General features: G+C 47.0%; 1 protein-coding gene across 1 annotated transcript; it reads left to right on the forward strand.

Annotated features, from left to right (window-relative positions):
• Positions 1-803: 803 nt before the first annotated feature.
• On the forward strand, positions 804-13,278 carry LOC142563323 (uncharacterized). Its single transcript, XM_075673882.1, has 3 exons — positions 804-1,198; positions 9,417-10,696; positions 12,915-13,278. Exons 1-3 carry the CDS (start codon positions 827-829, stop codon positions 13,276-13,278), a joined length of 2,016 nt encoding a protein of 671 aa, XP_075529997.1. The 5' UTR covers positions 804-826.
• The last annotated feature ends 210 nt before the right edge of the window (positions 13,279-13,488 follow it).

Here is a 13,488-nt window from a genome sequence, read left to right on the forward strand (position 1 = left end):
CTAAATTCATCATTATCAACTGTAGTCGTAACAATCGATTCTTCATATTTATGCTCATCGTTTATAGCAAATAGTGGAACTAACCTTTTAGGCAGGTTTCATTGCGTAATGCCGGCCCATATAAATTTAGTTAAGTGCTCTGGGTGCCTGGACATTAAAGATTATTCATGAACGAAATGCCCGTCAGTGTGCCGAAAGTGGCCCTCGATGGACCTTTACTATCAATACTTACCGCATCAGCTTAAATACTGCTAGATTCACGAAACATGCAATTATTAAAGACTTTTTGAACCCAGGTACAGGCTATCTTTCAGAATATCGACACCTCCTATTCTCCGGGAACAAAAATTATTTTGACACCACTAAAACTGAGCAAATTTTTGTACGAATACGTCGTCTAAGCCAATATTAAATTTCTAATGTCATAGGGAAGATCTGGCGCCTTCCTCTTTGTGCCCAATCACTCGAGAAGATGAAACCATAGATAATCCTTTTCTTATTCTGCCGCCGTATTTCTTCTTTAAAAAAAAAAACATGGTAGGATCAAGGTTTACAAAACTTTGTTAAATTTCTTTTCCATTCTAAATATAATTTCTCTAAGAGCGTCCGCTCTATCAAACGGCAACAGAGATATTCGCTCAGCCGTGGAGGAACTTATAGTTGCTTCAGGGAGATTTTCTTATGTTCTTGAAACGTTACTTTTGTTCATTTCTCTCCTGACAATTTTACAAATTTTAGTATTACCTTAAGTTTCCTAACACCATCGAAATCTTGGTCACTTCCCAGCAGTGGGTATGTGCCACCAGAGGGCAAGCCAGAACAAACCATGGCCCGAGCCGAAGTAGCGCAGTCGCCACTAGAACTGCCCCTACCGGCCGGCTCTGGTGCGATCCGTCCAGCGCCAGGGAATCAGAATGAACGCCAGCTAAGAGTCGCCGTCATCGTCGGCATGTCCTGCGCCCTCTCCATCTCCGCGGCCACCTTCGTCATTATCTGGCTCTCGGTCCGGCTGGGCGATGACACCGACGGCGATGACACCGTCCTCCCGGAGACCGCCTTCTGCTGCCCCGGCGAGGCGGCCAAACTGTTCGCCGTCTTCGACAACCAGGTGGCGCCCTGCAAGGACTTCTTCGCGTACGTCTGCAGGAACGCCACAGACAAGGACTTAACACAGCAGAATGCCCCGCAGGACATTTTGGTAAGTGTCGTTGAGCAGAATATTGCAGTGTTACACTAAGGCTGTCAAACCCAAATACCGGCGAGAATTCGTGTCCGTTCAGACCTTAAACGTTGGCCCTGAACAGTAAGTAGCCCCATAATCTTATCGATGACTGAAAACGAAACCCTACAATCGTAGGGCGAGTACGCTGGCTATGCGACACGGGCTAACAAATTACACTTGCGGGCACCTCCGTTTACAAGCACTTAGGGCTCCCTTTGCAGGACGCTTCCTAATCCCGAATGTTTAGTGACGCGCCCGTGCAAAACCCCTAAGCTGCGCTCTGATGAAGCTGTGGCCATCTATAATTGTAAATGGCAACATACGGAATACACAAAAGCACACTCGTAAGCAGCGGCTGTACCTCTCCAGCAGATGCCGTATTCTCACATACCGGTGTGAACATCCACCCCGACGCCAAAGTGAACCTTCTTTTAGGCAGGTGCTCTCAAAGTGTACACAATTGCGCTGGAGAGAACTCGTCTGCCTCAAGCAAGAATCGTCGTAAGAATAATCGAGAAGTGTCGCTGGATGGCGTCGGTTGCTGAAGCGTGCAGTTTGTCAAGTGGTGGCGGTGGGTCCCCCTAAGTGTTAGTGTCCCGGTAGCTAATTTGCTTTTGTTTAAAATTTATACCTGTGTGTCATGTTCAAGTTTTTGTCGATAATATTCTATATTGTCTATCATGTAATACTATACAAAAAATTGCATAATAGTGTATTATTTGTTAAGGTGCTTCAATTCTACCTCCCCTCACGCCACGTAATTAATACCCCCATGTATGGGCCTTTAGTACTATTCCCGAATAAATGACATGAACAAATATGTATTCATGCTACGGAAGGCATTTGGTTGAACACCATGAAATTGTGTAGAGTTGAACGTCGATGAATGTTTGGGAATAGGGTGGCAAACATTCTTCTAGAGGAACATTGACTGATTCGATCGATCGAGCAATGGAGGCTCGAAGAGCATACGGGCATGAGAGACGCATTAGTGGGAGGCTGTGGATTTCATGTTTCAAGCTATGCTTCAGTACGCTAACGTTGTTGCATGCCACGCCGCTTTGAGCTTCGCAGCCATGGCCTGGAGTTGGACCCACAGACTCGTCCTTCAAAGCAGGAAGCCGTAACCACAGGGGCCACAGGAGTGGGTTACTATAGTTAAAACGTGTTGGCACTGTGTTTACTTCTTATCAGACCAACTATACCAGTCTTGCACATACACAGCGCTGTATATGTGTACCCGTGTCGTCCCTGTCTTTCGCGCTGTTTAAAAAGAACGCTCCACTCTTATTGTGCGAATATTCCACAGGGCAGTAAATTACATTCATAGAATTGGTGGAGTTTGTAATGCTTTTAGATGGAATATACACAAGCTATGCCACGGAGATGGCTTTCTCGAGCAACTTGAGATAGACTATTTATGAAGCAAGTATAACTTATACCATCTTCAATTTATAGCGACAAATCACGCTAACAAGCACATTATTTAGAGCATTCTTTATTTTTAACGATTGACTTGCACTTATAGAGTAGTTATAAGCTTGAAGCTGATCAAAGCTTTAATAAATGTCACAGGTGTCCTTGGGTATCCCTTAAGAGATGCGAAGGCGAAAGCCTTGTAAAGTCTACTGTAATTAACCTTAATCCACCTCATTACATCTTAATCCACCTTCAGCCACCTTAATCAACCCTTGTCCTGCTTAATTCAATAACTAATCAATCATTAACTATACTAATCACTAATTATCTCTCATAGAAGGCTGGACATGCTTTGGTTCGCGTCTTGCCTTCCATGGGTCAACTGATATTTTCTCTACTGCACAACGTGACCCTGAAACGGAAATCTAAAGCTCTGGCCCTTATGTAACCACTCTTTAAGAACTCTGATACTGTCACCACTTTCAATACTGAAGCACCTTAAATATATTGTCGTTCCGGGTAGCATGACTCCGCATTGCCAAAAGAAGGCTCTGGGGAAAATAATGGGTCGATAATTAATCCACGTCGCTACAAGTTTCGGGGCGGACATCTGAAAAAAAGTGCCTCAGCATAGTCTCGGTCTATTGTGGATATGGCTTGTGCGTCAATTTTAATTGCGCTGGTTACAGAATAAGCGTTAAAGTGTGGTAAATTTATAACTTAAATCTCGAAATAGTTTCCGACGCATTGTAGATGCCGCTACCAGCTTTGCTAAAGCCGCGGTGGTGGTTTGGTGCCTTTGGCGTTACGATGCTAAGCACGAAGTCTAAGGGAAGTCTAGAGGAACCCACAGACGGGGAAATTCATGTGATGTAGGACAGATAACCAGTGGTCTGTTATGGTAGTGGAAAGAGTGCCAAGGCAAGTGACGCGCATGCGAGCATGGCAGATACTGTATCAGAGGAGTGAGAGTAATACAGTTTATTCTCTTCATACAAGACAGACGCAACTAGCGAGGGCCTTACCCTGGTGACCGCTTTGAGGTCGACGACGCAATAGGAATGTGTATTGTCAAAAAGAAGCAACTCTAAACCTGCCTAATTTGCTACAGACATCTCGCAGAAATTTTTATCTCAGCCAGTGTTGACAAAATTGGTCTGTCCTGATTCGAATCTCGTCGCCAGCGTGACACATAGGCTGCGTTAGAAACAACTCCATTCTGGTCAATTCCTTAAGGAGTTAATCAGTTAGGGTGCGTATCTTTCTTTTTTCAAGCTAAGCTTGTATTGGCTCACAAGTGGCGTTGTCGTGGTCACGCAAAAAAAAAACCAGCTGCTCCCACAGCACAGCAGCTGCGGGAAGAGACGGTTTGATGAGTTGGCAGGTGCACCGGCGCCGCACCGTGAGTCATAAGGGAAAATTTCAGCTGCATAGGCGCGCGCTCATGACACGCGCGCAACCAATCAGAACTGTTTTGCTTCCGCCGGGGAAATGAACGGAAGGGAAGGATCTCGCGCGCGCTGCGCCGGATTTGTTTCTGTTCAGTTGAGTCTAGGAAAACGGATGGGACCGCCACGCGTTATGTGTTCCCCCAAGGAACGCGCAGCCTTCGACGAACAGCGGCGAGAACTCGCTCGTAAAAGGGCTTGCCCTCGGCGTGCCGATCCAAACGTTAGAGTCGCCCGAGTCCAGGCAATACGACAGCAACGAGAAGAATATCCCGAGTTGAGGTAGCGGGAGGCCGAAGCAATCCGACACCATTGCCTGTGGTTTATCTAACCATGACGAAGGTCAGGTGCACGCAGTACACGCTTCACTTACTCCCATTTTCCACGTAGGGGAAGGCTTGGCCATTTTTGTTCCTACAGGCCATGGACGTTCTCTTGTCTAATCAAGTTATAACTAGAACATAATTCTGAAGATAAAAATTTGTTCTTATGTTCCCAAAGAGAGCCGACTGAGAATCAACTAACATTACTATGCCTGTCACATCTGATGTCTGAGCCTTGCATCCCCTCTTCTCGTCATAGAGATTTCAAATTCAATCTAAAGAACGATGTACTCAGAAACGCATTTATCCTTCAAAATTGTTCCGCTATGCCCGCTTCGATGTGGCCTAAAATTGAGAATTGATCACAACGGCCTGCTTTCTCTCTTTTAACTAGCGTAACGAATGCCTTAAATGCCTGGCAGTAGTTAACCAGGGAAAACAAGGGCAATGCGGGAGATGGAAATTCAGAACGGTGATCAGTACGAGAACAGGCTGAAAGCAGCAGCCTTTATTATTATTATTATTATTATTATTATTATTATTATTGTTATTATTTTAGAGCGATAGCTCTACTACTCCAGGCAAAAACCCAGAAAACGCCTGGTTCCGTAAATATGACCTTCAAGTTCAGCCAAGGTCAAACTGGGACTTAGCCTGCCACTACCGGCGGCTGCTGGGCGCCCATATCTTAAAAGCGATCTGGGGTGCGGACAAAGTGCGCCGAGGGTCGGTAGTTTTCATTGCGCTGCGCTTTCGATGCTTAATTCGCGCTGAAGCGAAACGCATCATCACGATCAGTTAGCTCGCCACTGCTGCCGCGCAGAGCAGCGTCTGTGTGCTGCCGTGCGGTGCACTTGCAGATGCTATGCCTGTGTCCTTTCACAAAGCACGCAAAACCGCATTATCGCTCGACAAACTTGGTTTAACCACGTCCAACCACTGCAATTATTTTATTACCTTAACGCCACAAAAATGGGGGTGTAGTCAGTAGCGTCAATCATCAGGACGTTCTAGAAAACGGCTTCAATCCTGGTGGACCACAGAATACACAATCGCTAAAAAGAACATCAAAACAAGATGTCGGGTACTTTTAGAGAATACTCAACAGAGAATAATCTTCTCTCTTTTAAGCTATGTAAAGCGACAGTAAGGTAAAACAGAAATAAGGACGAAAATTGTCGCGGAAAAAATATATATCAACATTTTATAACTCTGTCACGTCTAACAGAATGTGAGACCAAGGTAAAAAGTTAAATGGGGGTTACTCTCCTTATACGTTCCCCATACTTTCAAGTTCAGGCACATAAACCACAGTACGAGAACAAACATACGTATTAGAATTCTTTTACAAAGTTTCCAGTTCAGAAAACTACACAGAATCCGGATTAAAAAACAAAGAAATCTGCTGAAAAACAAAAGCTACGAAGGCCATCACAGACCCGAGGCAGGACGTCCAGCTCCTGGCTGTCCAGAGGGCCCGTGAACGAGCGGAGAGGCATGGCCTCTCTGTTCCGACATGGGGCTAGCCAACGGCTAGGTAGGGACCTGCAGGCCCCCGCTTAGCTCCTCAGGACCCCAATAAAGTCGTTTGCTGCTGCTGCTGCTGCTGCTGCCGACAACTGGTGATGTACATAAACTGTACAATGTTTCCATACCACTCGAAATGAACAGAGTTCTCTCTGTGGGTAAGAAAACTGCAGTTGGTCGTGATAAAATTCACTACACAATACTTGCCCACCTATCCCAGATAACCTTGCTTGCGTTCTCTAACACGATATGGGAAAGAAGGAAAATGCCGGCAGAGTAGAAAAAAAAGCTATCATTGTTCTTCTCCTGAAAGCGGGAAAATCACAATGTTCCCAGCAGCTATAGACTTATAGCCTTAACAAGTTGCCTGGGAAAATCACACGAAACCATAATTATTATCAGTCTAACATGCGTTCTCCAAACAGATAAGTGAATGGATACTCACCTGTGTGGTTACAGGAAAGGCTGCTCGACGACTGACCATCTTGTCCGTTTTGAACACTCCATACTCCATACAGTCCATACACTCCATACAGACAACACTCCATACAGACAACACGGCGTAGCGTTCTCTCTCGGCCTAGAAAAAGATTATGACACTGCATGGAGGCACGGTATTTTACAACATCTAGCAACACTGGGCATACGCGGAAAAATTTTTAACTGTCTAGGTGGCTTTCTGTCAAACCGAACATTTCAGACCTGTTTGGGTACTTGTCTGGATGCTTTGTCCATGAAAACGGCGCCACACGGGGTTGCGTATTAAGCACTATGGTTTTAGTGTTTAAGATAAACACTATAAATTCCGTTATACCGTCCAAGATTATGTTATGTACTTTTTATACGTCGACGACCTTCAAATTGCATGCCGTGCCTCTGATATGTCGACATGCGAAACACAAATTCATATAACAATAATCAGGTTGATGCAATGGGATGATAAGAATAGCTTCCCGTTTTCTACAAGAAAAACCATAGCAATCGTATTTTTTCAAAAAAGGAGGTTTACCGGCGAATCTAGCACTCAAATTAGCAACTTGGCAACTGGGGCTTACAGGACTTCACCAGTAGACAGCTTATATGAAGACAGTAACGAACCCTGTTTGCTTACAATTCCATAGATATCCAGAACCACAGTTCAACCTAACCATATATGCGACATTCTTATCACTTACACCACAAATAGAACACACTGTAACAACAAACCAAAAAGCGTGAGACCACTTATTCTTCGATTCAAAGAAATGTGCCAAAACTACAATGTCTCCAGCAAGGCTCTCATGGTCGCCGAAAGACCAGATAGACTGCCTCGTGATACGATGTGCACTTTTATGATCTTACACTGACATTCCACAAGAAAAAAGAAATATTGCGCGAACACATAATACATGACTGCTCGGAATTACAATAAAAATGCAGTGACGTCCCCGAGTTTTACACTGATGGCTCCAAGACAAATGAACATGTCGCAAGCGCATTCGTATCGGAACAATGGAAAAGTTGGACTATGTTGCTACACTCTACTTCGGTTTTTACAGCCGAAGTATACGCCCTGCTAATTGCTCTGCAATATATAGCAGCAGGAAAGTATAAGGAAGCAGTTGTCGGCACAGATTCTCTCAGTTCACTTAAGTCCCTCCGTAGAAAATCTGAGTGCGAACCTTCCTTCTGCCGCATCCTGAATACTCTCGGCGAAAGTGAAAATAATGGTAAAAATATTCCTCTCTGTTAATTTGGAAGCCACGTTGGAAATCCGGGAAATGATAAAGGTGGATGAATGCGCAGCAATCACAGCCGGTGAAATGCTATTAGAAATAAATGTTCTATTCAACGACTGTGTCCGGACGGTCCGTTCTGCGATGACCTCAAAGTGGCAAAAGGATTGGGAATCTCAAGTTAACGAGAAACTCCAAATAGTAAAACCCATACTGCCGGAGTGGAAGACATCCTACCACCAAAAAGGAATGCTTCATGGAAGTTATTTTATGTCCTGTTTGTATAGGGCACACGCATCTCGGACATAATATTTTACTGAAAAATCAAGAACAAGCGGTTTGTAATCAATGCCAAGAACCTCTAACTATGAATCATATTTTATTCACATGTTCGGCGTTGGAGCAAAAAAAAAAGACAAATATTTTTACTAATTTTAGAAAATACGAACACCTTTTTATTCCTCACCGAGGATATTTGAAAACGCACTCGTATCCCTTGATTATATTTTTAAGTTCCTAGAAGACACACGATTTTCAACTCCAAATTAACAATTTTTATCGCTCGATCCACATTCATAAAATCTTAATTTGTGCATGGCGCATCGCAGCCTTAGTTGCTTTGGCGCCATAAAAACTCCACATCACTAACGAACCCGTTCTCAACCATATTCGATTTTATCCAACCGGCTTTATTTTCTTGAAATTAAATAGCACAAACAATCATACAAGTTGGTGCACTTAGAGTTCTAACTAGTTACCTGCAACTCCAGTTCCTCTGAGTAAGTGAAACGATAGGTAACTTTGCACGCGTACACGTTTCATCATCGTCACCAGCCTAAGTAATGTACTCTGTGCGCGGTTGCTTGACTCTCACGAGTCCCCATATGTTGTTCTGCCCGGGCAGCTCTGGCGTCTCCTGTAATCCGGCTTATCCCCGTAGCCGAACGCCGGCAGCGGTCGGTGTGGTTGCAGCATGTTAGGGGATACGGCGCGGCTGCTGCTCTGCCAACGCCCCCTAACGGCGGCGTTACTCGGGCGTGACATGGAGCCGGCTCTTCCTCTTCGGCGTGTGGTCGGCGAACGACGCGGACGATCCACGCGTGCCCCGATCCAGGCTTCGCGAGAGCGTCTCGGGAAAGGCTTAGGAGCGCCACACCGGAATGGGCGAACACGATCGCCGGAACGGGCGATCGTTTGCGTTATTGCGAATTCGAACGATGAGGCGTTGGTGTCTAGCATGCGGGAGAACATATATTTTCTGGCTACCCCGGCCGCAGTGAGTACATGACAAGGTTCTTCGATCTGTCGCGCGCCCATCGGTATCTTCTATGGGTAATAATTTGGCGGGCTATAGATTGGTGTATAAAAGGCGCAATAAATGCAACTTCGATTAGTTGCACTACTGTGTTGTCGTTCCTTTGTCCCAAGGGTACTTGTGAGACCGGTCAAAGGCAAAATAAAGAGCTTAATGTGAGATACCTATTTACTCGTTCCCAGAGTACAGTGAAAACACTCTACAACCGCAGGTTCTTAAATTTGTTTCCCTTAAAAGGCTTTCCTTGTACTGCCGTATACTCTATTGTAATCTGCGATGTTATTACAAATCCCATCCAATTTGATGCCGTCCATCCAAGCATTTAATCTCCTACAAATTATATCTGCTTATCTTTATTGCTTATTGAATCTCCGTCACTTAACAGTACAAGCTATTCATTGTAAATCACTTTTAAAGGCTAAAAATAACACGTCTCCCTCTTCGCAGTGGAACATCGATGCCCACATCATTACGGGCACCTCGAACTACGGTGTGAAAGCCGCTGCAACACTTCAGGCGTTCTACAGATCGTGCGTCAAGGAGATATGGCAGCGAGATCTTCGACTGAGAGACACCCTGACGGCCGTTTTTGACATCGCCAACATCTCGAAGAGAATGACCCACGCCCAACTTCTACGCTTCGCCCTGGAAGTGCAGACCCGGTACAATCTCTTTTTCTACTTCTATGTTTACTTCCACGAAGGTGTCACCTACTTCATAAGGAACTTGCCCAGGCTCTCTGCATTCGAGCATGTTTGCGACGATGCGTGCAATGCCACCGTTCTTTCCTCAGTAAACGCGTACTTGGATGCAAACTGCACGAACGAGCAAATAGCCGCGTGGGAGAATCTGTTTTCGGAACATGATTCTCCACGGGACGAAACCGCATGGGGCGAAGTCGCCATGGCCTTCGGAGGCATGGAAGCTGAGCTGTTCAGAGCCATATTACTCGAGTTCTTTATCGACGTCGACGTCAATAAATTTGCAATTGTGTACCCCAAGGCGGAGCTGTTCGCCGACGTAGCACGTCTTTGGAACGTCGCGAATCAGCCCCTATCGCTTTGTCACGCACTGATGATGGTCGCACTTTCCGCATTGGACGGGATCGTCAAAGATGACCCGGAGGTAAACTCGCCCACTCTGCGTACCGGAGAAGTCTGCCAGTTCCACCTAAGCGGAAGCGTCCAGTTGCTGCGCGCCACTTACGTCACCGCCCTCACGAGCCCCGACAAGGACCGCCAACTGCGCGCCATCTTCGAGGCCACACGCCGGAGTTTCATCGGTTACGAGCCGCTTCGAGAGCTCGTGGCAACCGGAAACGACACGGCGAACTTCGAGAATCTAATGCGCAGCATGACCCTCATGCTTCCGGGTGACCTCGTCCTGCCGGAAATGAACGTGCCCGTCTTGAACAACAGTGGTTTCGTGCGCAACGTATTCCGTTTGACGAGCTTGGAGTACGACACAACATTCGAGAAGCTGCGACGAGGGCTGCCCGTGCTCTCGGACGCTTCGCTAGAATATACGCCAGAACGAATGCTGTTCGTGAACCCGAGGACACTCTACGTGACTGCGCCTGCGTATGCCTGGCTGAGCGCCGGCACCGCCAATCCTCTACTCGCGGATGCGCCGGTGATTGCGAGCCGCATGGCGTCCTCGATGTGGAGCAACGTCCGCCAATGGAATGGGTGGTCTGCAAAGACAAGGATCGCGCTACAGTCCTTTCAGTAAGTTCCTCTCCTTTACCTGGCGTCAACCTAGAATTTCTGCATTTTGTCGAATTGGTTGGATTTGCTTATAACTTATCACCCCCTCTCATGCTTGCTAAAAGTATAGAACAGTGCGGAATTCATCAAAATGGCCAATCGCGAACCATGTTAGAGACCGGGGAGTTCTTGCTCGGGTCGTTGTAGAAAGGGGTTGTGGGGGTCAGCGTGTTTTTTTGACGGTGTCGATACCATGCAAGGGCCACTCATTGTTTATGTTTCAGTGCTTTGGGACCGCACAACTTTCAGCAGTTTCCAACACGGCGTAGGCGAAACTTAAGATGCTGTCATGGCACAAAAAACAAAAACAAAAATACGAATAAATTGAACGGAAAACTTGACGGACGTAGTTCCTTCGCGTAATTGAATTTGTTATTCACCCCCATCCCATACCCCTGTTTGCCCTGAGGCATTTTCCCTCGCATTAAAAAAAATGAATTTGTTTAAAAAATTACTTCAAGTTGAGCCATCAAGGAAATATGAAGTGTAGCGTATGCAAGCAAAAACATAGTTTCAAATTATGAAACGTCTCCGTCGGTTATATGTGTGCGGTAATGTGTATGGAGCTGGCTCGCTGCATGGGTTCACAGTGCTGCAGCTGTGTGCTTTTTGCTGCCGACACTGTGCCGTGAATCCTACGCACAGTCAGCGATATCATCGGCATCGGCTGCGATTTTGTCGTTTGTAGCGTCCCTCGTGCGAACTGTTGCAACCTCAGCCAGAACTGTTAGAAAGACGGAATGTATGAACGACTTCGGCAACATGACACCGAAGCCATGTACGTTCATATGTAGCGACCTCTAACTGTGTGTACGCTACACCCTCCTTTCCCCTTCAATACGGCAGGCCTATTCTTGGCATTTTACATCAGCACTTACTCCGTGTTCAGAATTATATCTCGTGTTTGCCCTCGCATGCTGGCTCGGCCCCACTCGATCCCTCTCCGCAATGCCGGCACGCTTAGGGACAAACGCCTACAACGCGCGCTAAGAAACCTCCTCCGTAGTGCCTTGGCAGTCATATATTCAAGGAGGAAAATCCCCCAGATTTTCTTTCACGCGCCCGCTCTTTCTCGCGCCTGCGCACAAACGGCTGGTGATCCCTCAAATGAACGTCTCGTCTGATCACTTCATGTGCACGAATGCTCGCCCACTCTTCCACTGTGCCTTATACTTATGTTGAATTCCAATGGCGGAGTCGTAGCAAGTTTTTCTGCTCGTTTCGGAGCAAGTTTCATCCAATGACAGAGTGAGGGCGGGAGTAAGGTGTTCCAATGAGAGAGTCGGAGTGGATTGAGAGCAGGAGTCACTCCGTGGAGCAAGAAAAGATGCACCGCCAAAATCGGCGGAGTGGACCGGAACTCTGCGTGACGTATTTCACTTACCACGTTTGTCTGCTGGGAGGCGCCACCGGTCACGACTGGCGAGGAAGCAAAAGCTGCTGCACGCTTGGCGAGATAACCATACCGCACTTAAAAATACAACAATTGGTGAACGGCGCTGGAAAGACAAGTGTCCGGTGCGGCGGTGCTGCCAGCAAAGAACGGCAGGAAATGACAACACGCAACGTATCCTGGGTAACTCGGCGATACAAGTTCCGCTTCCGCCTTGCTCCGGCGGCGCAGGTTGTGTTCCACTCGCGGATTTGGAGGCGTTGCTCTACGCTAGAGTCGAGCGCTCGCTCGCGGAGTGCGTCGGCTGCTCCGACTCCGCCATTGGAATTCAACATTAGTGACATCATCACTCACGCCACGCCCTCTATACCGATGGGGCGAAGATAGGCTGCGCTCCTCCCCAATGAGAGCAGCCTTCTTCATTTCACTTACCGCTCAATCGTTGACGTCAGCACTCGCGCTAGCCTATCCGGACGATGATTTGCTCGTCACTTGTTTCCACTAGTTCCCATTGATTCATTTTCTTCATCCTTTAGGCACGACACTCGCGGGGGGAATCGTATTACATACTCGCATCCCTGAATTCCTGTAACGTGCTGTAGAATGCGACCGCATAAAATAACCAAAACCTTCCGCGCTGCTGTCACCATTTGCTAAGTCGCGTTGGTTACCTTTACACATATGAATGCGCAATTTCGACTAAGTTACCTTGCTTAGATTAAAATAGATTTGCTAAACATTGGATCTTTTCCCTGCTGTCCCCTATCGCCTCTGTCTTCGACGTAGGGAATGCGTGCAGCAGTCGGAGAGGCTTTCCGTGTACGATGTCGAAGAGGACCCGTTTACGCTTACCATGGGCCTGCGGATAGCTGCGATTGTCGCTGCCGCGAGCTATGCCGGCGGGGATCCCGCAAGGACCGAGTGGTTTCGAACGAAACTCGCCTGGAGCCTGGACCGCATGTCCGAGGCGCAGTTCTTCTACGCCCGTTACGCCTACTTTCGATGCAGCGGAGAGGGCAGCCGTGGTTTGGTGAACGGGGCTATCAGGCACAGCACAGACTTCTCCATCGCGTTCCAATGCCAGCCGATGAGCAACGTCGGGAACGAGAGCGGCTGCTCCGACTTTGCGACGACGCGCGCCGCTTTCTGACGTGCAAGTGTCGCTGAAATCTTGTTTGTCAGCATCGTTTTTAGGACTGGCACTAGGCTCTTCTTCTAGCTGGCACAGCGCAACGTTACAAACATCGTGATAGTATTTTTCATATATATACAAGAATGCTAGAGAAAATACATATTGCACCTGAATAAATCAGGTTGGCTATAGCTGACTATGTTAGCACCGCGTTTAAGAGGAGAAGCC

This window comes from Dermacentor variabilis, chromosome 11 (assembly GCF_050947875.1).
Source record: "Dermacentor variabilis isolate Ectoservices chromosome 11, ASM5094787v1, whole genome shotgun sequence".
Classification (NCBI taxonomy): Eukaryota; Metazoa; Arthropoda; class Arachnida; order Ixodida; family Ixodidae; genus Dermacentor; species Dermacentor variabilis.